The 26,434-nt window shown below is 32.9% G+C and overlaps 2 protein-coding genes across 15 annotated transcripts; one reads left to right on the forward strand and one right to left on the reverse strand.

Moving 5' to 3' along the window:
• The first annotated feature begins 2,537 nt into the window (after nt 1-2,537).
• On the forward strand, nt 2,538-22,908 carry LOC115719043 (replication factor C subunit 3). 8 transcript variants are annotated; one of them, XM_061110883.1, is made up of 14 exons: nt 2,542-2,707; nt 2,847-2,923; nt 3,600-3,652; nt 4,084-4,216; nt 4,302-4,412; nt 4,684-4,716; nt 5,241-5,409; nt 5,885-6,066; nt 18,959-19,095; nt 19,195-19,293; nt 21,238-21,307; nt 21,380-21,454; nt 22,387-22,432; nt 22,547-22,908. In XM_061110883.1, exons 4-14 carry the CDS (start codon nt 4,133-4,135, stop codon nt 22,603-22,605), a joined length of 1,065 nt encoding a protein of 354 aa, XP_060966866.1. In that variant the 5' UTR covers nt 2,542-2,707; nt 2,847-2,923; nt 3,600-3,652; nt 4,084-4,132; the 3' UTR covers nt 22,606-22,908. The 8 variants fall into 8 exon arrangements, with proteins under 8 accessions (XP_030503789.1, XP_060966866.1, XP_060966862.1 ...); XM_061110882.1 differs by having other exon boundaries at nt 2,568-2,707; nt 2,798-2,923; XM_061110881.1 differs by having other exon boundaries at nt 2,569-2,707; nt 2,809-2,923.
• LOC115725229 (protein ROOT HAIR DEFECTIVE 3-like) lies at nt 8,197-11,777 on the reverse strand. Of its 7 annotated transcripts, none has more exons than XR_009686402.1 (6): nt 11,353-11,777; nt 10,412-10,558; nt 10,108-10,174; nt 9,848-9,950; nt 9,386-9,582; nt 8,197-8,806 (listed from the first exon to the last, which is right to left on the reverse strand). XR_009686402.1 is itself a non-coding variant. In XM_061110886.1 (6 exons), exons 2-5 carry the CDS (start codon nt 10,428-10,430, stop codon nt 9,575-9,577), a joined length of 249 nt encoding a protein of 82 aa, XP_060966869.1. In that variant the 5' UTR covers nt 10,431-10,558; nt 11,353-11,777; the 3' UTR covers nt 8,197-8,806; nt 9,386-9,574. The 7 variants fall into 7 exon arrangements, 5 of the variants coding, with proteins under 5 accessions (XP_060966869.1, XP_030510533.2, XP_030510535.2 ...); XR_009686401.1 differs by having other exon boundaries at nt 9,381-9,582; nt 11,353-11,414; XM_061110886.1 differs by having other exon boundaries at nt 9,386-9,634.
• Nucleotides 22,909-26,434: the final 3,526 nt, after the last annotated feature.

The raw sequence follows: 26,434 nt of genomic DNA on the forward strand, positions 1-26,434 counted from the left end.
ATATTTACTTTTATACTGTAAACAGTATCAAAACACAAACGGCACCTCTCCTTCGTGGTTAGAGACGGATAAATCAACACCGGAATCATAGAAATACCAGAAAAAAAATTATAAAATCTGGCAAAGAGAAAAAATTACTAAATTAACAACAAATTACTGTTTTGTAGTGTTATTTTACTGTTGTTTTAATATGAAAGAAAGGCCACATAAATGAAATATTGTAAAAAATGACAGGACATGGAATCTATACCAGTTCTCATAAAGAGCAATGGACAATAGGAAAAAGAACATAATTATTTCAAGAGAATGTGACAATCCTATAAAAAAAACATATGAAAACACTACTAAAACAACAAAAAAAATAAAATAAAGAACATAAAAAACAAGCATAAAAAAACTCTGGAATGGTAGTATTCCGATCGGGTGTACTTGGATTCCCAATCCTATAAAAAAACATAAGAAAACACTACTAAAACAAAACTAAAAAAAAATAATAATAATAAAGAACATAAAAAACAAGCATAAAAAACATTAAAACTAAAATAATGAAATGACACACCTCAACAACCCTTTTCTTAATTATGTCTTCAAACAGATCAGTTGATTGAACAATCTTCACTTGGTAATTACCCTTTCCCTAAGAGTTAACAAAATAAAACCAAAACAACAACAAGACACAAAGTCAAACAAACAGAAAACTATAAAATAGGACTAACAAAAAAAAAACATGAAAAAAAAAATAGGAAATATAATTAACTTGAAAAAAACCCTAAAACAACACAAGATCAATAGAAAAAAACCTTAATAGATTTGGGAGACTTTGGAACTTTGGCTCAAACTCAAAATCAGAGTTGGAGTTCTCCAACACAGATTGAGGGTATTTTTGATTTAGTGTTCTTTGAAGTACAAAAACCTATATTTGTAAGAACAAATCTAGAAAGTCAAAATAAAAAAAAAAATCACTCTTTTATTTCCTCCCAAAAGTGTGACTAAAAATTAGAAAAACTAAAAAAATGAGAAGAAGATGAAGAAGAAGAATTGAACTATTAAAAATAGAGCAGTACAATAATATTCAAAAAAATGTGATAAAAAAATGAAATAAAACAACAATAAAACAACATCAGAACAATAATAAAACAATAACAAAATAAGCCATAAGAGTCATCAAACGATATAATATCACCACTCACAAAATCAGAGCTAACTATAAACCCAAAAAAAGAAAAAAAAACATAATTAGTAATAACAACAAAAACCCATTAAAATTTATGTCGTTCTAGAAAAAATAAATAAAGAAAAAAAGAAATTTTTTTACTTAGAAAATTTGAGTTGTCTGCTGTTCTTCTTCTTCCTCTATATTGTTCTTCTTCAAGATATTCTCACGAGGTAGACTCTCTTCACCAATAGAGCCTCCACACTCCTTCATCAGCATGTTTCAAGTTCTCTCTCTCTCTCTCTCTCTCTCTCTCTTAGCACGCCCACAAAAACTTTCTCTATATATATCTTGTTTTTCTCTCTCAAAACTCAAATAAAAAATGAATGAAAGGAGCAAGCTTTGTAAGTTTTTGAAACAATGAAGACTAGAGATGGTTTTATGTAAAGTCCTTGGTTGATGGACTTTATTTTAGATACCAATCTCAAAATTTTTTTTACAGACACAACTCACAAAAAGAGATAGAAAGAGAGAGAAACAAAATATATATAAACTTAGGAATAGTGATCACGTGGGTGGGTTGTTCTTAATTTTAAATTTAAGTAAAAAATAATTTATCACATCAATCAACTAAATACATGTAAAAAGTCATATATATATAAACACATATTACAATTTTTAAGAATGTGATCACTCACGTTGGACTTAAATTATAAATTTAAGTTTACAAAATAAATAAAAAGTCTGACATGAAAGTGACATAAAATGATCAATCAACTTTTGATTTTTTTTTTTTTACATATATACACATATATATTATTGGGTGATTCTACAATGCACCCCCTTGAAAGGGATGTACTGATGCACCCTTAATTTGTTTCGGCATCTAGAAAAATTTTGTAGTCTAATTTTTTTTCATATTCATGTACGTTATAGCTATTTAAGATATCCTACAAAATTTTGAAAAATTCGGAATAATTTACAATATAGAAAACAATGTTCAAACAGTCTATTTTACACGCGTATAAAATAAAATAGTCACGCGTGCAACACACTGTTTGAACATAATTTTCGACGTGTTAAACTTCTAAATTTCTTAAAATTTTGCAGGATGTCTTAAATAACTATAACGTACATGACCATGAGAAAAAATTTGACTAAAAAATTATTTCAGATGCTAAAACAGATAGGGGTGCATCAATATATCCATTTTAAGGGGTGCATTGTAGAATTTTCCTATATTATTAAGCTAAATTAAATAGACTTGCTTAAATTTTTTTTTTAAAAAAATATATATACATAGTAAAATTGTTATAATCACACAGTAAAAAAGAAATAAAATGGGAAAAATCAGTATAAGGTGTAAATTTCCCTTTATTTTTTTAGTTAGGAGGTCATTTTACTATGGGCTCAATATTGAGATAACACAAGAGTTTCATTTCTCAGGAAAGCTCACCCAAAATAGACACAGAAGAAGAACCTACCATTTCGTGAAGCCTACCCGCCTCTGCTCTTCATCTCCTTCCTTCCATCAACCGATTCTTGCTGAATCAGGTATTTCTCTCTCTCTCTCTCTCATTTTCTGGTTGTGTGAGTTAATTGGGGACGAGGGTTTTGGGAAGTGAAAGATTCTTACTTGAGTAGCTGGGGACAAGGGCAACGGCATGATCGGGGATTGGAATTGGTTTTGTAGGTAAGGGATTGGAGGTTGCGGTAGGTGGTGTTGGCTTTGAGAGAAGAGTAGATAATTTGATACTTTGCCTCGCCCAGGTACTGTTCTTTAGAACACCATCATTAATGGGTTTATTTGCAATAATTTTCCAAATGAAGTGCTTTTGGTTTATGCCCAGATGTAGAAATCTGCTCCTCAAACCAAATGTGATTCCTATACTTACTCTGCTCCTCAAACCCCAGTAGGATTCTGTGTCTAAGGATTTGAGGTTTTTCAATTCAAAACCATCCTAACCTAGCTTTCTTACTTATTTGGAGCAGTTATATTCTGCTATGTTGTTTCAAATTGTCTTTAGGAACATTTATGAATTTTTCGGCATATTCAACATTTGGAATCTCAGTTGAAAATATGTAGAAATTCCTCTGTAGTGTTTGTTTCAGTTTGTGCCTTTTGAGATTCATTTCTTTCTTCACTCTGTTTAGTATAATGCGTTTTTCTTTAGTTGAGACTTGAGAGTTCATAGAAACAGTGCACATTATTTTATCATAAATTTGTAGCTCTCTTGATTGCCCAGATGCTCTTTGTATTCTTGGGGTGCTGTTGTACTAACATATATATTAAACCAAGTAAATTACAATGACGAATCAAACTCAGAAATTTATGGGGCTAACATATATATTATTTATTTTTGTTTTTATTTATATTTATATTTTACATGTAATTTTCATTTATATTTTTATTTATTTTTCTGTTTTCTGTTCTTGATTGGTGCAGGTTGTGTGATCACAGAGAAAACATATTCTTGGACATTCAATTAATTGAATGTGGTAAAAAATAAATCTTATATACTTAAATTTATTGAGTTTAGGCTTTTGCATATATTGACTTGACAAAATGGATTCAGAATAGAGTCATTGTGGACTTGCTTCTTAGCCCATTTGGTGTGTGATGTGATGTAATATGTTAAAGAGAACAGCTAGACTACCTCCATAACAGTTGGGCTTTATTCGGGTCATTGACCCGATCCGGCTCGGCCTGATAACAGTTGTGTCGGTCATTCAAAAAAAAATTAAGGAAGGGGGCTGAGTCAAGCCCGACCCGGTTATCTTGGGTTAGGCCTGACCCGCCAGGCTGAAAGAAGTGGTCGGGCCAGGTCGGGCGGAATCGTGCCGGGTCGGGTCAATGTCGGGTCGAGCCCAACCCGGCTCGATTAACATTCCTATATATGTATATTTTACTCTTTATAATTATTTTCTAGGTACAATTTGAGAAGTTCTCATCACATTGTGAATTTGTCAATTTGAGCCATGTTGTGGGTCGACAAATACCGTCCTAAAACCCTAGACCACGCTTTGGTTCACGAAGATGTTGCCCAAAACCTCAAGAAGCTTGTACATCCTCTCTCTCTCTCTCTCTCTTTTGCCGTTTCAGTTTCTCTGTTAGGGTTTTGATTTTTTTTTTCTTTCACTTTTACAGGTTACTGAGCAGGATTGCCCGCATTTGCTCTTCTATGGCCCATCTGGGTCGGGCAAAAAAACCCTAATCATGGCCCTCATCCGTCAGATGTTTGGAGCAAGTGCTGAGAAGGTATTTTTTCCCCCCCTCGTTTGTTTATTGGGAAGTTTTAAGGGAAAAGAAGTTGTATTCATCTTGTGCTTTTTAAGAATTGTTCAGAGAGAGAAGAAAATAACTATAGAAGCTTTCACTGCGATAAGTGAACTTACCTTCATCTTTTGTTTCTATTGCTTAACTGAAAGCCTACTATTTACATAAGTATATAATAATTTTCTACCTCTTGTTTTTTTTAATACTCTTCACATTATTTTGGATTTTCAAAAGCATTTTCTTTTGGCTGCAGGTGAAGGTTGAAAATAGAACATGGAAAGTTGATGTAAGCTTTCTTTTCTTGATTCTTCCTTTTGTCATGAGTATAACTATTGATTTGACTATTTATATTTAGCTTATATTTGATAGACTAATACAAGTACTGATACTGAATTTCTGTTTTTTTTTTTTCCTGATGAACTGACTTTCGGTTTTTGATTATGTATCTTTTGTTTAAAAATATTTCATACCTGACAAATATCGTTGCTTGAGAATATTTTCTTGGAATGAATGCCTAGATGGTGTAATAGATTTTTAGAAATATATTAAGATTCGTTTTACATTTGTCAATAGTGACAACTCTTTTTTCTTTTGGCTAACCAGAAGTTATGACCAAAATATTTATAATCCTTGTAAAGATTTTGGAATTTTGTTATCATTTATGTTTTGTGTCTAATGTTTGAAAATATAATTTTTATGTAACTGTTTTACTTCTTTTGTAAGCCACCATAACTGTCAGTTTGTTCTAGGATAATTTACTTGGTTACATTATCTAGTTAAGCTATTAAGCTGAATGCTTTGCTATTTCAGGCTGGAAGTAGAACTATTGATTTAGAGCTGACAACATTGTCAAGTACCAACCATGTGGAATTGAACCCTAGTGATGCAGGATTTCAGGACAGATATATAGTTCAAGAGATAATTAAAGAGATGGCTAAGAATAGACCAATTGACACAAAGGGGAGAAAAGGATACAAAGGTAGTATTGAGCAGTTTTCTTCATTGAAAATTGAGTGTAGTTTTATTTTCAATATGTCAAATGGTCATTCATGGATGTTTTTATTCAACAAATTAAGATATGTTTTTGGACCAATCCCTGTTTGTATTCTTTCCACTTTTCAAAAGCATTTTGCTGGCTGTGCTAACAGAGTACATGTTTTGCTCATGGTTATTTGTCTTGGTACTATTCTATTAATCGGGCAGTACCCTCATTTTTCTTATTGTTCTCTTTTGTTTCTTCTCCTTGCCTTGTTTCTTTACCTGAGATAAACTAATACCCTAAAAGTACTTTTTTACTTGACAACATTAGCTGACCATATAACATAGGGTAGTTGTATACATGTAGTAGCGAGCACATGATATGCACATACACACATATGAGTATGTAGACAAACTTGTGTGTTGGTTTAATACAGTCATTTTGATTGATGACGTGTCATCTTCTTTGATGACAGTTTTGGTGCTTAATGAAGTTGATAAACTTTCAAGAGAAGCACAGAATTCTCTTAGAAGAACAATGGAGAAGTATAGTGCCTATTGTCGACTAATTTTATGCTGTAACAGCTCTTCAAAAGTTAGTGAAGCCATCAGGTCTCGCTGTCTGAATGTGAGAATCAATGCACCATCAGAAGAACAGGTTGGATAAATTTTCTCTTTGTCATAATACTAGTTTGTACTGAGCTAATTTATTACATGCATAGCGGTTTATATTATAAAAGACAAAGGACTATAGGAGTTAACTTTAATATGGTATGGAGTGACATTCACAAACACACATATTTATATATATGATATGGCAAGATTCTAGTTGAGAATAAGATCTTAAAAGTATCTTGTTTTGGGGGATTCTGGTGTGTTTTCAAAGTTTAAGGTAGATATTACAAATAATTTTCATCAAGTATCTATAGCAGAAATACATCAAGTATCTATAGCAGAAATACATCAAGTAATTAGTAGTGATAGCAATTAGTTACTATTTGAATTTAGTTTCATTTTATAATTGTGTAATGAGTTATTGATGTGTACATAATAAGATATGAACTATCGCTAAAGGTATGTTTGGTTAGGAGTAATAAAAATAGAGGAATGGGGATGGGAGTAGAATGCAACAGACCAAAATTTGACATGAATAATTTTTTTTATCTGTACATTGGAATGATCTTCCCTCCACTCTTAAATAGAATAGCTATCCCACCAAAATAGTGGTAAAATCATTCCAATATTTTATAAAGCAACAAAGGTAGAATGAAAATAATTTCGATTCTATTTCTTTTCAATCCATTATCTCCAACTAAACATATTGTAACAGTTCCTAGAAAATAATCCTAATATACTGACCTTAGTGATAGGTTTTGTGAATTCCATGGTCATCTAAATTATTGCACTGTTGTATGTTAATGATTTTCATATTTATACAAATAGTAGGTTGAACATGTGTTACTGTAGTAAGAAATGGATTTAAGTCAAGGTATTGACTTGAAAGTCGTCTAGACTAAGCCTATTGGTTCACTCTGTTCGGTCCATTCAATCATGAGAATCAATTTTGTGACTAAAGCTTTTGGATATAAATGTTTATATATATATTTTTTGAAAAAGAGATCGACGTCACTTGTCTTGATCTAACCTCCTTCCAAATTTTATTGAGTCTCCTCGCGTATGGCGGAGGAAATTTATAGTAACAAAGGGTTATTAGTATTTATATTTACTAGGTAATATCAACATGCAATTTTAATCAATCATTATGTTTGCTTAGACTTGCATTGCCTGGTACTATTACCAAATTATTAATTCAAATAATAATAATAATAAAAGTATAATTCAATTCTATCATATTTTTTTTTTAAATATACAAAATTTAATTCAAATTTAATATTTTTTTTTTTCTGAAAAAAGAGAAAGGGGCCTTTGTCTTAGACTAGCCCCCCGATATGAATAAAACCCTCACTTGTGGTGGAGGAAAACCGTGGTTACAAAGTTAAACCAAGCTCCAATACTAGAAACTATCTAGACACCCTGAACATACTCACTGCCCCAAATATACGTTTTAACATTCATCTAGGATACACATAAAAACCAGATCCCTCACAGTAGAAATTCATGTGGCAGTAGCAAAGAACTTACAACACTGCTCTCCAGTCTCTAATTAAGTCTAAAAATGAAACATTCTCAAAATGCTTAGTCTTGTACACCCAAGATGCAGTCCAAAATCTAATATTTTCCCATAGGACCTCTGCTAATCATTCAGAACCTTCAAAGATTCCATTATTTCTAACCAAACAGCCCAAAGAACTACCGATGTACACCCAAGATGCAGTCCAAAATCTAATATTTTCCCATAGGACATCTGCTAATCATTGAGAACCTTCAAAGATTCTATTATTTCTAACCAAACAGCCCAAAGAAGTACCAAGACACCCCCCCACCTTACTATCATATGAGGAACCGAACAAGGCATAACCCATTGAATCTCAAATTCGTTTATCAGTTTTATCCAGAGAGGACTCGCAAGGCAGCAACTTATATAAGAAAATATCTATCTAATTTTATTAACACTTTTAAATAATTACTAGTTAGAAGTTACGTGCCGATGCACGTAAATATTAATTTCATTTAGAGTTTAGTTCTTTGTTGTTTTATTTAGATTGTATCTAAATGTATGATCATGCGAATGATTTATTTTATTAAAATAATATGTGAACCAAAGAAAAGCAAACATTATGTAACTAAAATTAAAGAAAATATTCGATCTTAAAGTAGAAAAAAAAAATTATTAAAAAAGTCCTAATATATGGAATATTATTTGAAAAACTAAAAAGAGTATAGTGAAACTTCTCCCTACTCTTCCATTAGTTCAGCTGCTTGAATAGTGTATTGATTGTACTTTGAACTTATCATTCGTTTTGGATCTACATATAACTGAACTCTCCATTACCTTTACATATAAGTATCTGGATTTAATTTTTTTATGCCAAGCTGAAGTATGCATGCACTTAACTTAGAGGCGGGTTTAGTAGTTTATACGTAAGTGTTAAAATTTTAGTATGAGGGTCTGTTCTCTTACCACTCTCAAACCAATCTGCAATGGCAGCTCTCTCACATGTAGTGCCAGTACAAAGGCTGACAGGATTAGTCATCACAGTTCCATTTATGCAACAAAGAAAAGCATTAAGTGGTAAAATGTATTCTTCTCTTGAATTATATCTCTCAATGGCCTGAACTCGCTGTTCGTATTGCTTCATACTCCCTAGCTGCGTCAGCTCGAGAGAGGAGCTCAATAACCTGACCAAAGAGAAAACTTCAGCCCTTTCTTTCCTGAAGTCAGCCTCCTCCTTTTCTCTTTTGAAATTTGCAAGCTCTGTGCTTATAGCTGACCTTACCTGCCATCATGTAAGACAATAATACAAAACAAATGAAAAAGTAAGACAATTTCCTTCCATCACTATATTCTTTATTTTTTTTTGAATAACTCATAGTGATCTTCAAAATAATAATAATAATAATAATAATAATAATAATAATAATAATAAAAAGCCAGAGCAGTAAACTAAACGTATGTACAATCGTTTGAAATATACCTCTTAGCACAGCCAATAAAGCTTAATCTTGCAATACAATACCATAACCTTGAGATTATCAGAAAATTGGTTCCTTTTGGTTTACTTCTTACAAAAATTGTCTGATAGACTACTTTTATGCTATATGATGAGCAAATTTCCCATGTTCTTATTATAGCAGGTGTCAGAGCTTACTAACTTAATGTAGAGATCTATAGTATAGGCAGATGAGATTATAGTGATTATTCTTATTCTAATGGTGAAAACTAATCTTGATATCTCTTTCCACATTATCAAATCCACTAAGAAAAAATAAAGAAATAGAGACTATCATTAAATACCCAAAATTGAAATAATTGGAAAAAGAAATTTGGATAAAAGGATGTTGGAGCTATACTTTACCAATTGGGCTCGATTGAGCTTCCCCAGCAGTGATTCTGCTCAATTCCACCGCTTCCTTCAACAACTCCGACTTGATCTTTTCCATCTCGATTGGGCTCTTCGCCAATTCCTTATTACCACTATTCCCCGCAAATAGACCCACAGTGATATTTATTTAGTTATGTTTCCCAGAGTTATATATCTAAGTGCTCAAATATCTGAAACAACAAGAGCAAAAAGAGCACTCTGCATCTCAAATGCTGTATCATCCTGAAGATAAATCAAATCATACATATAATAAACCCACCTCTTTCATCAGAAAACATGGCATATGCCCAAGACAATTAAATTTCTAAACATAAAAGGGGCAAAAACTTTACACCCAACATGTGCAACAATTTAATATATTATTGTTGACTAAATTTATATGTTGCCTAACAATAATAAAGCAAATAAAGACATTAGTAAGCCTTGAAAGAGCACCTCTCCTCTTTCTCTTCCATCTGTTCCCTCTAAATCCATAACAACTGTACAGGGCTCGATACCGGCACATTTCGCTAACCAAATACCTTTAGTAGTTTGAGACCTACAAAGTATCAGATAGTATCAATTGCTAATATTTGACAAATATTATCAAAAAGTGTCAATTTGCTCGCTTCTAACCAAAATTACCATATAATGTCGATTTGCTAAGCTCTAACATATATCAAAGTGAAGTTGTAAAAGGAAGTTGAGAAACATACCTTCCCCTAAAAGCATCCATCTCTTTGAAGTTGGTGTTGAATAAATTATTCAATAAAGTACTGTTTCCTGTTGCAGTCATCAATAGCAATGTGACATGAATATAATAAACAAAGAGATCAAAGTACCAAAGTACATTCACAAACAGATCATTAATCTTCAAAAAGAAAACAGTCTCAGATATAGTAGCAAAGCCTTCAAATTTCCCAAAGCTTGAAAAAGATTTTGCTCAAAAAGTCTAATTTAGTCGAACTGTCAATAATACCACTTAAATTCCTATTATATTAAGGAAATAAGATTGCATACCACTACTTTGTGGACCCATAATGGAGACAACCGCGTACGACAAACCGCATTCAGCCAACTTTACCTCCTTGATGAAACTGTCAATTCCAGTGACATTGAATACACCATCTCCATCTATAAGCTGAGTAGAATAGCAACCATCATCTGCTGCACAGCAATATATGTTCACGTTAGACAGGCAAACACCACAATAAAATGTCATGCACTAACATATCAAATTCTTTGAGCACAAATAGCTTGAGATTAAGCTATCAGTTCATGAGATTCTGATGATTGATCAGTAGCAATTACTTTACAAAGACTGACATCCTGTAAGATTTTCTCATTAATTTTCACACAAGAGGACATATCATTTATCACCAATTTAAAAAGTTTCACCAGAAACACCAGCAATGTAGTACATTTTGTGTAAGAATATCTTTTGGTTTCAATAATTGAGGTTGAAAAAATAAAAGTCACAAGATTCATGCTCGGTCTCATTGTTTCTTTACAATAAGATACTACAAATCTGTAATTCGTTAGCTGCAAGTGGAGTCATAAAGATTCGTAAAACTATTCATCAGCTCACATCTAACAAACTCGATCTGTTTAAAATACCAACTAATTTCATAAGCCCCAAAACACCATATATTTGCACTTCCAGTGTTCCTCAATTACTCGAATTAATCTCAAATTCTACAGCTCCTTTCTTTTCTATCCAAAATTTTCTCGGTAGCCAAACCCCAACTCTAAATATAAATAAATATCCCAAAATTTCTAATTATAATTACCGAAATCAAAACAGAAACAAACCAAAACTTTCAGAATTATTAGAAAGAATACTTCAGAAGCCTAAAATCTGCAATACATTGAAAAAACTCAATCCAATACAAGTCAATAAGTTAAACTAAAACCCCATCACTTAAGGTTTATTTGAATGAAAGTCGATTTAAGAATCATACCGAGGAGAAAGAAGTAGAAGATTTCGCCTCAATGTAGAATACCCTGGAACCTACAGGAGAATTTACAAATCGAACATTTTCTTTTTAAGTACAAGAGTATCAGAAAATATGAATCAAACATCCACTTGGTTATTACTTGTTGAAATTACCTGATGAATCGGTTTGTATTGGGAAGGAATGAATTGAACCTGATGCAGAACCTGATGGAATGAACGGAATAAGAAGAAGAAGAAGAAAATAAGTTGGGACGATGGAATGAGAGATTGAGAGAACCTGATGCAGGGAGAATCAAACTCCTAGCGGGTAGTGGTGCGATTTGGGATTTGGGATTTAGTTAGTCGGTTGAGACTGGAGAAAGAGGAAATGCAATGGAGATAGGACTTGACTATTGAGAGAAAGACTAAATGGAGATAGCCAATTGTTGTCCCGTAAAGAATCGCAATAGGGTTTTCTTAAAGAAGAAAGAGGAAACGCAAAATGTATTTTGATTTTTCTCCGTTAAAGTTAACAGAATATTCCTTTATTTTTAAAGTATATTCTGTTAAACCAAGAAAAAGTGTTAGATAGGCACTTTTAATATATAAAGATATAAGTTATATTTTTAAATTGAAAAATTAATAAATTTGTTCAAAAAAATATTTAACAAATTTATTTAACGGTGTTATTTTTAACTTGTAGCTTTAACGGAAAATAACAGAAAACCATCAAAACATCAATTTTCGTTAGATAGCCACACTTTATATATAAATATATGCATAATTATGTAATTTTTTTTACACTTTTAAGTTCCCAACATAGTCTTCTTGATGTCCACACTCTCTTGCTTTCTGTTGCATTTGCTATGCAATCGCCCAAAGAGTTTTAGATTTGATAAAGTAGTGGAAAACTATCAGTCATAGTAATTATTTTCAATCGAAGATCCACTTGAACCTTATGGAGTCTCCCATGGTTTAAAAATGACATGTTTTATAACCTCATCGTAATTTTGTATGGATAGAGTCCCTTTCCAAGTAAGGCTAAGATCTTTGTTGTCCCTAAGTCGTATAAGCATGAAGTGATGCAAAAAAGAAGACCCTATCTTGCTTTATCCCCAAGGTGGTGTGTTGTGTATGTGTAATGAAGAGAGTAATGATCAATTATTCCTCCATTGTTCTTTTTCACTGGAGATTTGGTTTAATGTCCTGAAGGAATTTAGTACGGAATGAGTTTTATGCCCTGAAGGAATTTAGTATGGAATGGGTCATGCCTCTCCATTGCATAGACATATTGTTTATGGATATAAAAGGTGGCAAAAGGAGGAAGTCGTTTTTGGTAGGTGGTAGAAATGGCTATTTGGTGGGCTTTGTTGCTGGAGAGTTGAAGAATTTATAAGATAAAGAATTCGTGGAGTTGTTGTGGGAGATTATCAGAATATGGATTGCTATGTGGCTCCTCAAAGTGAAAGAGTTCAAAGACATTTTTTTCTAAGATCTTGCTTGGAATTGGCAGAGTATTTTGTAATTTTGTTTTATGGATTTCTCTGTTGAATGGATTTACCTTCTCTTAGTGTAGAATCAGCCAGTTTTCTTTTCTTTTCTGTTTATTTGTTGGCAGAAATTTTCTCATTTTTTTATTTTATTGTTTTAATTTTTGGGTTGCTTGTTTTCTTGCCATCTCCGCACTTTGTATTATTTCTCCTTTATTGAATAATACAATTTGTGTTGTTTTGTTTTGTAAAACAAATCCCTTGTTTGGCAAGAGGGAGAGAGGAAGGGAGAGGGTCTCCCTCCAAACTCATAAATTTAGTTCGCACGTTAGACACCATGGATCTCCACATTGGTATGATATTGTCCGCTTTGTAGGGGTGTACATCGGGTGAGTTTTAACGGGTTTTGGGTTTTGGGTTTGGGTGTACAAAAGCTATAATCCGAACCCACCCATTTGTGTGGCCGGGTTTTCAGGTCTCGAGTTTGGTTGGGTCAGGTGCGGGTTGGTCCGGGTCCGGTTGGGTTGGAACTAGGTTTCAGATTGGTTGAGCTTTTCTTTTTTTTTTTTCTGAAAAATATCAGTTTTTTACAATTTTTTTTTTCATAAAAGTATTCAAATTTCAGCAACCTATTTGTTTCCACTTTAAAAAAACCTTGTTATTTTGCCTTTTTACAATACAATATTTGTAATTTCTATATAATAAGAAATATTTATTACTTATCCTTCACTCTTCTAAACTTATTAAAATTTCTAAGAAAGTAATCTAATAATCTTAATCCATTATCAAACAGACCAAAATAATATCCATAATCCAAAAAAGAAAGTTCATAGTCCAGAAAATAAAGTCCATAGTTCAAACAAAGTCTAAACAAAACAAACAACAAACATATAATCAAATCAAAGTATTAAACTATCAAAGTCCAAACCAAAATTAAACAAGAAACACATAAACAAATCACACTAGATTGTCTAACAAAGTCTGAAATCAAACTCTTGGTGTAGAATAGGATGAAGTTGCCGGAGTAGTACTAGAGTGTGTGGCGGAGATGGAAGTTGAGCCCTGTGAGCTAGTAGTAGTAGAAGTAGCAACAGCTGCACCACCTCTATTATCGGTCTACTTTGAAACTTCTAAATTAAAAATTAAAACATTAGTATAAAATGATTGTAAATTGAATTATTATTAGAAAACTAAACCAAAGTGTAATAAAATACCATTCTTAAAAATATCTTCTGACTGTAGCTCGACCTCATCTGGATCATCATAGTACTCTCTCACAATGATGGGTTGATCTCCACCAATTTTTCAAGCATATTAGAGCTTCAACTGTTGTCGGACTGAATATGCTCCTAAAAGGATCTAAAATCCGACTCCCATGGAGAAAGCTGCCTCAGAAGCTATAGTGGTGAGAGGAGTTGCTAAAATATCTCGAGCGATGCTTGACAGGATTGGATATTTTGATGAATTCACGATGCTCAGTAGCAACATACCTCTTTTTCCTACTCATTAGGCCTAGACTAGATATCAACATAGAAGATTAACTTACACTAAGACTGATCATGAGAATGAGGAGTTGTTTGAGTCACAGGCAAAGGTGACTGCTCTTCTAAGATAGTGGATGAATCCCATAGCACCACAATACAAATCAAACAACTCAAGAAGAGTATGTTCAATCTTGCTCACCATTCCAATGGTTGTTTCTGCATCATGAAAAGTACCAAAAGAAGAATGTTTGAGGTAATTGAGCTTGTTTCTAGGGTAAAGAACTAAGGCAATAAAAAGTGCCTCGTTACATTTGTCAACATCTTCCTAGTACTTGTCATACTTATTCACTATTTTCTTCAACAAGGGGTCTCCTATATTATCTCTTATCATCATGTACAATTTTTGTTGCATCTCACTTATTTCAACAAAATACTTGTTTGCAGTAACATAGGTTGAGCCACTGAACCTTAATGTCACCTGATAAAACCTCTCTAGAAATTTCATGAAAACTAAAGCATTCTCCCAATCCCCTTTCATAGGTGGCCCCGCCTTTTTCTCCCCATTTTGTCAAATTCATCAAAGTAGTTGTAATTTAAATCTTCGTCAAATATGAACTGAAACACTTGCTTAAATCAGACAGCACAAGTGAGCATGAGAAAGGTCAAATTCAACCTTGTTAGGACATCTAACGTAAGGAGTCCTCTCGTTGGAACACCTACTTTGGTGACAAATTCTTTGAAAGTTTTAAGCCTAGCAGGGGAAGACCTAACATATCTCACAACATTCTTGATGGCAGCAATTGAGTAGTTTATCTCCTTTAAACATTCACCGACAATTAGGTTAATGATATGAGCACAACATCTCATATGTTTGAATTTCTCATCTTTTCCTTTTATCTGAAAATATCCCTCAAATATTAAATGACCACATCATTTGAAGAGGCCTTGTCTACTGTAATAGTAAACAACTTGGTAATTCCCCACTATTGCAAACAGCACTGGATTTCTGTGCCTATGGTCTTCCCCATGTGATCAACAACTTGACAAAAGTTACTGATTCTTTTTTAATAATTAAAATTAGAATCAATCCAATGTGCTGTGATAACCATATAATTGATATCCTGAATACTTGTCTATGTATCAGTGGATATTGAGATCCTTCGATCCTTCAAAATATCTTTTAACTTTTTCTTCTCTTCAAAAGCCTTTAAAACATCTCTAAAGATAGTCATCCTAGAAGAGATCTCAAACCTAGGTTGTAAGGTCCTAACAAATTCTTTGAAACTCTCCCCCTCGGCATCTTTATACGACAAATCATCCAGTACCAAATATTTGCATAAAGTAACTTTGCATGCTTCTTTTTTATATGCTATTGCAATTAGGCTCTTATTCCCCCAAAACTTAAAGTCTTCTGTTTATTTTCATCATCCTTATAAGGACTCTTCTCACATACTTGCTTACAGTGATTCCACAAAGAAGTAGTCCCGTGCTTTGTAGGATGACATTTTAATTCAGCACCACAATAATTACACCCACACTTGGGGTCATCTTCGTTTTCAGGTTTGGGTAATTTCTCGATATGGCTCCATATTTCAGATCTGGATTTGGGAGCTCGAGGGGGTTTAGCAACTTTCCTTTTTTTACTACCTCCATCATCATCGGTAGGTTGTTGTGGCGGTTGGGAGGAAGGAACAGTTTCATTTTCTCGATCCAATTCCATATCCTAAAAATGAGCAAACACATACAATAATAACAATTATAAAACAATAATTAACAATTTAAAAATTTTCACCCATCCGACCGCAATACATTTATTCTCAGAACTTATTTCACTATAAATGAATATCTAAGATATTCAAACTCTAAGATTTTAAATATATAAAATAACATAATATGTCACACTCAACATAATTTATTATCTAATATATCACATACTCACACATATAACAACATTTTTCAACAATCTTTTATACACAAATTCAATCTAATTTTTCAAAATAATAACATAATATACACACACAACTCACAAGTTTACAACAAGTCACAATTCAATAATTCATATTTTTCAAAATAAATATAATATACATAAAATAATACACTAACACACTGTTACATATTATAAATTCACAATAAATAATCATTGTTTTTTCAAACAAATATATATAATTTTCAAAATAAATATAAATATAATATATACAAAATAATACAATAAACACACTTACAAATCACAAATTCACCAAACCAACAATCATAATTTTCAAACAAAATATATATAAATAAAATATATATATAACTTATTATACCACACGCTCACAAATCAAAAATAACACATTAACAATTTAACACTAATATATATGAATTTTGAAAAAATAAATATACACAGAATATATGAAAAATAACAAAACAATTCAACACTAACAAAAATCACATACATACTCACTGTCACTTAATACATTACCCACAAATCACATACAAAACAAATATATATTATTTTATCATATAATTTTAGAAAAAAGATATATACAATATATATTTATTTACCATTTTCAAGGGGAACACGCCCACTGACAGCCAAGGGAGAACGAACTGAACTGAAGAGGAGAGACACCGATCGAACAAATTAAAAACAAAAAGATAGAAGAAAAAAAATAAAAAAGGTACACACTTGCGTGTGCGTGTAGTGCCGATGGTGTCTCGCTGAAGCAGAGGGACGGAAGGGGAAGGCTGGGTGGTGGTCGTCGACGTCGTGGTTGGGTGGGGGCTGGGACTGGGGGTGGGGGGTGCCGTCGGGGGTAGGGGGACGACTGTGTGGGTGTTAGGTTAGAGTTAGACAATTAGTTTTTTTTTTTTGTTTTTACATCTGAAAGTTAAGTTGCCTTATAAAAAAAATAAAAAAATTATTATTATTAATATTTTTGGGTTTTTGGGCGGGTTCGAGTCTAACCCGTGTTTTGGTGTCACTTTATACAAACCTGAACTTGGCCGAAAAGATTTCAAGTTCCACCCGAACTCGAACCATATTTTTTAAAACCCTATTTTTTCGGGTTTTTCGGGTTCGGGTTGGCTGAGTTTTGCGGGCGGGTAGGTTTTTTGGGTCCAAATGTTCACTCCAACTGCTTTGAGCCCAAGCCTTCACGGAATTTGTTTTTAGGCACCTTTCCAAAAGGTCTCAACCAATGAAGATATTGTCCATTCTTATTTATACTCATGATCTTTCTCATTTTTAGCCAATGTGGGACTTTAGTTGCACACCCAACAATCCTTCCCTCAAACGAAAGATCATCTTGTCTCTCAAACGATCTTTCATCTGTCCACTCTACCTCGAGAGTTCTTGCTCTTTTCTCAGGTTTTGTCCTCCAGAGCACACCGCCTGTCTACTAGAGCACATCTACGGATCACATCATGAGATTACTGAGGCTCATCTCCTTTATTTGGCATTCCAAGGATACATTCACATGGCTAATTTTGGAATCTGGCTCTGATACCAAATGAAAGACTTAAGTTGTTATAGTTACCGAGTTCAATTATCAATTGTAATTTTGTTTGTTGATTCAATTTGATTATGATATTTAGAGAGTAAAAGATAAAGCTAAACAATCTAAACACAGTGGAATTTACAAGCTTCTCCTGACACACAATAAATTTCAGTCGAGTATTGCTTGGGTTCCCCGAAGCAGAGTAAGTAACTTCACTATATGATTTTCAAGTTTACAATAACCAGTTCGTACAAATCGCAAAATCCCTTATAGTAAGCAATTATCCCGAATGACAAATCCCTTGGCAAACTTAGCAAGATCCCCTTGCTTCTTGATCGTTGAAATCCCTTCAACGAAATCTAAGACCTGAACACCTTCAGATTTGTTTGCGAGGATATGACTGGACTCCCTTTATCTCACACTCATCGACTGTAGGTCATATTCAAAACCTTGAATCACCATTAACAAAGTTCTGAGCTTTGACTTGCAAGAACACAAGAACGAAAAGAGTGGAATAGTAAAAGATTCTGATATTTATACCTAGCTAAATTAGGAAAATACCAGATAATAGACAACCGTAATAGATTTGGCCTAAAACAGACGCTGACGTGTACAATGACTAAATAATAAACTCCAGATATAACAACTAATGACCCTAGACATAACTGGACATAATTTGTCATAAAAAATACTAGACCTTACAAATTTCATTCCCTCCAATGTTTTAGGGATCTAAGAAAAAGACAAAATCAAATCTATTTAATGTCATCTTTTAAAAGGTTATTACAAAAAGGACAATATGGCTGTTTTAACAATTGACTTTTTCTCCACCCTTCCTTCTTCACTTCTGATACCAAACAACATAGAGAAGTACTATTCTATCCCTCCATCGTATTCTACATCTTTCTTAAATTCTCCATCCATGCTATTTTCCCTTTCACCAAACGTAGCCTAAAAGTACTCCTAAATATTTTATAAGCTAGGGATCCACTTAACATCCCAAAGTGTTTGCCAATTGCTATACGCAATTTCTCATGTAGGTTAATTTCTAGGATAACATTTGCTCATATTGACTATCTAATTTTACCTAAATTTGCTGTATGCTCTATTGATTGAGACTTTAACTTACAGCTCACCATGTGCATATATATATATATATTTTAATTCATTTCATATGACAGATTGTTAAGGTACTTGAGTTCATTGGTAAAAAAGAAGGCCTGCACATTCCATCTGGATTTGCTGCTCGTTTAGCTGAAAAATCGAATCGAAGTTTAAGGAGAGCCATATTGTCATTTGAAACTTGCCGTGTTCAACAGTTAAGCTCGATGACATACTCATTTCAATTCATTTAGCCTACAATTCTGATTAGCTAATTCTATGATTGGAAATTTGTATTGTGGACATGTTTATTCAGATATCCTTTCACAAGTAACCAAACAATACCACCAATGGATTGGGAGGAATATATTTCTGAAATTGCATCTGACATAATGAAAGAGCAAAGCCCGAAAAGGTTTCTTTTTATGCTTCTCTCAATGTTATCTGCTTACTTTGGTACTTTTCCATATAGTTTCGTTGAACTGAATCAATATGACAAATTTTTACTCATGCAGTCAGTTGTCAAGCATCCACATATGTATAAGCAATTCATACATGTTTAAATATGTTATATTTGTACACTATTTTCTTTTTTAATTATTATTTTTTTTTGCAATTTTATTACTTTCATATACAAATGTCCTCGAAAAGGATGGTATGTAACCTATTTGAATGTTCTGGCTCTAGCTCTTGATATTTTAGATATTTATCACTGGTATTCTTTTTTTTCCTCCTGGTTGAGTTGCATGTGTAACGTGTTGATAGGAATTCTCTCTCTTCCTAGCCTCCTCTAGTGTGTATGGATAATGTGTAGGTTTCCAGTATATATGCACACAAACAGGCAAGAGAAATGGTTTGTCCATCCTAAATGGCATGTAACAAATGTTGTAAGTACGTCAATTCAGATGGAACTTTTGTTGTTCCTTTTAGCTTAGTGAGCTCAAGGTCAATCAGAAAAGAATGAGAAAAGAATTGTCTTCTTGAGGGAAAAGTATATTAGAGAAATGCCCCCAAGTTCCTCGAGTAGGGTCTGACTAAGGCAGAGCTCTCAAGTTCAAATCCCAACCACCACATTAAGACCCTTTTGTCTCCTGGGACCTGGCAGAGGGGTATTCCCTGTGGGATAGTTGGGGTAGGGCCCAGGTACCCATGGATTTCAAGAAAAGTAAAGAAAAAGTATGTTAAAGATTTACTTGTCCCATGTTTTCTTTGAATTGAAGGGGTCTGTTGTTATTTTTCCTATTTAGATTTTGGAGCATACCTTGTTCTTTTGGGTTTTGAAATTTGTTACTTAGCATATTGCTCTGTTTCATTGATATCTTCTTACAAATAGCACTGTGTTCTTTTTTTGGAACAAGCTATATGCTTCAGATTGAGGTGCTATCAAATGTTTTGAATTGGTTTCAAACACTACCAACAATTTCTTAGTTTTTATAAGTCTTGCTGAAGAGATTACTTTTTTTCCCCTTGAAGGGGTTTTTCCCCTTGAAAGGGAACAATTGGGGCCTTTTTGTATGATTGAAGCAGCGTTCTTTCCATAGCGTAGTTTATTTTTGTTCTCAGAAATTTTCAGTGTGGGTTTAGCGGGTTTAGTATATAGACAAGGGTTTCCCTCATTATACTCTTGGTCAGATATGATACTGTCATGCTAGTTATGGAAAATTTTAGAATAAGATTTTAATGAATTTTAGAATTGTAAATTCTCCTAGCGTAGGCCTTCTTTTTTCACCCAGAAATTAGGGCTTCTCGCTTGTGTAACTGTAGTATATTTATTTGGAGATCAGAAAACTATAGCAATTGCTATGTAGTTGCTTCGGAGGGTCTTCAACCTTAACCTTGTAGGAGTAAATTGCAAGCCTGACCATTTGTGCTGCCCTCTTGAGCCAGAGTGGGTTTTGAACATATGAATATAATATATATATTTTTTAATTTTTATCTTGTTTGGTGCCTTTTCTGTTCTGTGATGTCTTTTGTCTTTTATGCTCTGAAGCTCTCCACAGAACTAGTAAACAAAGTTTCAGGGAATTTGAACTAATGATGTGAATACAAATTTAAGTCAATTGATTTGTAATGAAACGAAAACACTGAATTTCCTATTCAACTTGTGATGCCAAATAATTTTATTTTATTTTTTATTTTTCTGAAAAGGTCTTATTTTGTTAATCGTCTAATAATTATTTTGTTAATGAGCAGCATACAGTTATGTATATACAAAAAGATATCATATAGGGATTCATTTGTGGTTACAGAAATCTTATATGTTGTCTCTTTCACCAATTAATATTTCATTCTGAACAATTAATTGGGGTTCTATAGAAATACTTTAAACTCTAACAAGTTAAACACATATTTTTTTTAGGCTTTATCAGGTTCGGCTTAAAATCTATGAGCTACTTGTCAATTGTATACCTCCGGAGATCATCTTGAAGGTAAATGCTTTCCATTTTATTGCTCACTACAAATTTTCATCCTTTTTTATTCAACTTTTGGTGTTGCATCAGAGGCTGCTTTACGAGTTACTGAGGAAATTAGACGCAGAATTGAAGCACGAGGTTTGCCACTGGGCGGCATATTATGTAAGTTCACCATTGCTAATACTGACTACGGAACAATGTCAACTTTTCTATTATTTTTTTTCCTTGAAATATTAATCAAGTAGAGAAATAAGACGGAAATGACGTGTGGGTTTGGTTTAACTTTACAATTTGCTTCTGATGTTGAATTAAATTATTAGGGTGTGTAATAACTTTTGCTAACAGATTAAGCAACTTATAAATATATATGTTATATATGCATGGTTTTGACAAAACCTCTTTAGTTTAGGAAAATAAGGTCACTTAGATTGAGAGAAATGAGAAAGATTACTGGATGTTGATACATTGGATCTCTGATGAGTGGCAGATGTTGCTTCAACTTTCTTGCAAGTATATAAAGTTGTTAAGTTTGTTTTTTTTTTGATAAAACCCTACTAGGGTCCATTCAATATTCACCAGAGATAATAGACAAAATCATAGAGGGATTTGAGAATAGAAGACAATAAAAATAGCGAAGAAGACCTGATATTTGATATTGAATAAACAAAATGATAACACACAAGAACATGAGGAATTCCCAAGACCTCACCTGTCTCACCTGCTACTGCCCAATTCATTACAATCATCATACCCTCTTCATTCTTCTTATCCTCCTATTTATACCATCATATAACTCTTTTATATCCTGTATTATATCATTTTTATTCTCAAAATAGTTAATAGTAACCTTGTCCCATGTGTTACTGGCTAAGTGGGCTAGTTTTTCTCACTCCGGAGTGTGTCATCTGTGGGACCACCTGCTGTGGTAACCAAAATTTTCCCTTCATTTTCCTTTGGATATATGATAGGATCTTAAAATTCTCTTCAATTCAATGGTCAGTGACTGTTTTCCCAGAGGTGAGTTTGGCTGATGAAAATAGGGTGTGTTTTCTGTCATCTATCTGTTTTCATTTGTTATTTTTGTTTTTCTGCAGGAACACAGGATGCGACTTGGACAAAAAGCTATATTTCACATTGAAGGTACATTTTAGTTTTCATGGCATTACTATATGCTGCGCTGTGAACGTGCCAAACCAAGTGCAGCATATATCTTTATATGGCTCTAATTTTTCTTCTCTTGATCTATCTTTTCAGCGTTTGTGGCCAAGTTCATGAGCATTTACAAGTCTTTTCTTATTGCAACATTTGGCTGAGTAACAGAATGTGGAAGTGTGTTGGAAATTTTTGTAACAGTTTTAGGTGATTCCATCGTCCTAGACTTGACTTTGCACATTGGGGGTGCTAGATGGAAACTAGGTCATCATGAGTACTCTTGTTTTATATAAATGTGAAAAGGGATGTGTAAAACCTATTTTTGATTAGGAAAAATCTGAAAATGTATTAAGCTTTCAGTTTTGGAAGCCTGAATTCAATGGGTAGACTCAAGTGTCATACATTATGGAGGAATTATATTCACAAGCCATTAAAAAAATTGAATATGCTCTCTTAAAAAGCAATTACAGTGTAGTGTACTCTGATTAAAAATAAAATAAAATTACAGTGTAGTGTAACAAAAGGATCATCTTAGCGGTGTAAGGTAGTGTTTGGTTGGACTTGGAGGTAGGGCTGCACACGGGTCGGGTGGTCGGGTTTGGGTTTTCGGGTTTTGGGTCTTGGAAATGCACAACTGAACCCGGTTTTTGGGTGTTCAGGTGTGTCGGTATCGGGTTGGGTTTTTTCGGGTTGGCGTAGTCGGGTTCGAGTCTTACTGGGCTGAGCCCGAATGTGTAATTTATGAGCTGAAATGAAATTTAATTTTTAAAAATACTATTTTTTTTATTATTTTTAACATTGGACCTTTGTTGGGGGAATTTTTAATTATATACATTATTGTATAATAATTACATAAAAAGCTAACATAAATTAATCACGTATATCCGGTAAGGATTACAAAAATTAAAAAATATTGTGCCTTTGGAGTACGCTCTCTAAGGCCTCTCTTCTATTCATACCTTTTTTTTTCCTTTTTTTTTTTCCTTAGAACTCTCTTATAGTTATGGATACATTATGTGACTTTTTAATTATCTAAAATAAAATAAATTATACACTTCTCTTTCTATCTACTCTCAAAAGTATTTATTTTCTCTTAACTTTAAAAGTAAATTCTGACCGCATTACTAATTATTTGGACTTAAAGTGTTGGAAGCATATATTATTTTTGTTGGCACCATCACAAATAACCATAACTAAGAGTAACATTTCAGTTTCATCTATAACAAATAAAGAACTAAAATTTAAATTTCAACAAAATTTAGTATAGTACTAATTTTATGAGTTACTATAAATATCTTATTATTTTATATTTAAAAGTTAGTCGATAGTGTCTAAGTAAGTCTATTTTATCGAGTAATTTTGATAAATTAAAAAAAAAACTTATAAGAAAAATAAATAATATTATATTGATTCTATTTATAATACTCCCATAAATTTTATTCACACAAATATTGTGTGCCAAGTCAACATATATATCAGATTCTAAAATAATGTATACTCAAAATAAATATAAAAACTAGAAAAATTCCTTATCAATTTTTTTTTCAAGCTTTAAAAAACCAATCTTTTGGTTGCTTTTTTTTTTTTAACCAATAAAATTAACTTTTATTAAATCAAATCAACTACCAAAATAGCTTCCAAACCAGCTGGGACATAACCCCCGTGAGAAACACAGTCAGGAATAGAACCAGAAGAACGAGCTAAAAATAGCATGTAAAGCCTTATTATTATAACCTGAAAATTTTTCATCTTCAATAGTCTAATTGAGTTCAAGTTTTACCTTAGTATTACCTTCCTCATCACTTTCAATAGGTTGTGACCAGTCTGTAAGTATAGCTCTCCATGCCTTCTGATCTTGTGATTTGATAAATGCTCTCATCCTGACCTTCCAATAAGGATAGTTCGATTCATTCAACAGAGGTGGTCGAGAGATAGAGCTTCCTTTTGCAAACAAAGACATCTCATACAAAATAAATTAAACTGAATAAATTCGAGATCTCACTAAGAATTTAGTGACCTGCTCTGATATTAAATGAAATTCTGTATTTTAATATTCTCAGTTTTATTATTTAATTAAATGTTTAATTAAATACGGAATAATGAAACTAATACTGAATACAGTTTTTCCGTAGTTACAGAAAACAACTCTTTAACTCTAGAAGAAACCAAAAAAAATAATCCTTTCAGATTGTTACTAGTCCACGGGGCCACCCCTAGAGATAAGATTCATTAGATCGGTCTCAATAATACAAAGTAATTGACTTATGCATAAATAGACTCCATCTTATTATATGACGCAAGCTTGATGTATTCCACCTACTAACCGAATCTTGATAAAACTCTAAGAGCTCGAAATCCCTTCGATCACCTTGAAGAGTGCTTAAATCTTCTCGATGTAAGACTTGAAAAGCAATCTCCCGAAAGCTTTGTAAGATCTTCTCTCGAAGGTTGAGTGCTTGAATCCTGCCGATGCAAGACTTGAAAAGCAATCTCCCGAAAGCTTTGTAAGACCTTCTCCCGAAGGTTGAGTGCTTGAATCCTCCCGATGCAAGACTTGAAAAGCAATCTCCCGAAAGCTTTGTAAAACCTTCTCCCGAAGGTTGCACTGATGTTCTTCTTCGTTGTAAACTTGAATACAGACTCAAGACAATACAAACTACAAATAAATAGAGTAAGAGTCGAACAACTCTTCTCTACAAAACAAAGACACTCTTTCCTTAAGATATGAATACAATTTTAAGTGTGTGAAAGAGATACTAAATCTAGCTGCTATAAGGTGTATTTATAATCAATATACACCTTATTGACAGCTTACACACGGTCTTAACAAGACCCCAACTGTAATACCCGGGATTAAGAAAAAGGATTAGCAAAACCCTACCTAGATAATTATGTATAATTGAGGAATTATATTATTATATAGTTCAATATATGTGATTTTATATAAATTTTAATATATTAAAGACCCCGTTGGTGAGCCAGGGGTATTTTGGTAATTATGACCTGAGAAGGGTAAAATGATAAAATTAATTTAATTACGTGCTGAATAGAACTATATTATTATATAGTATGCCTGTGTTGTCTTTTCAGGTGTGTTCTGATATGTTAGCGCGGTATAGTCACAACCGAAAATTTCGGGCCGAACCGGGTTCAGGCTCGAAATGTAAATTGGATTGATTATTTGGCATTTTATTTGATGAGTGATAATTTGAAATTTATTTGAAATTAATTGAGTATTGAATGACTATTTTACCCTTGTGAGGGTGTATGTGGGTATTTAAGCCCTAAGGGCATTTTGGTCATTTGACCCCTAATTACTATGTAATGACCGCTCTAGTAATGTGGATTAGTAAATGCAATTAGCACTAATTTTTATTATTTTATTATTATTTGTGAATAAATTTTAATGTGGACTCCAATATTTAGAAATAAATATTAGAGTTATAATTTCTCAATTTCGGAGATTTTATTAAACTCTAGGAGTATTATTTAGCTTATATGTGAAATATGTTAATTTTGTAATTTTTGCTTGGCGACAACGGAAAATGTGATGGATGGCTAGATTGATCACATGGGTAAGTTTAGAACCTTATTCCATAGTGGGAAATATTTTAGAGAAAATAGATTATCGGGATTGAGCGGGGTTATGGATTTTGACCATTTTACCCCTAGCTTTAGAAATACCCTAGTTTTAAGTCTAAAGGGCATTTTAGACATTTTGTTTAATGGTGGATAGGTGGCTGCCATGATTGAGTGACAGCTAGCATATTACTTTTCAGCAAGAAATAATTGGGAACCCTTTTCTTTTGAGAAATTAAGAGATAAAGAAGAAAAATTAGAAAAAATTGAATTATCTCTTGAACTCTCTCTCTCTTGCTTTCGGCTGGGAAAAACCAAGGACCAAACCAGAATTTTCTTCTCTTTTCATTGGGATTTAGCAAGGAATTAAGGAGGATTTAACCAAGGTAACTTTAGTTATTCTCTAGTTAT

Source organism: Cannabis sativa, chromosome 2, assembly GCF_029168945.1.
Source record: "Cannabis sativa cultivar Pink pepper isolate KNU-18-1 chromosome 2, ASM2916894v1, whole genome shotgun sequence".
Taxonomy (NCBI): Eukaryota; Viridiplantae; Streptophyta; class Magnoliopsida; order Rosales; family Cannabaceae; genus Cannabis; species Cannabis sativa.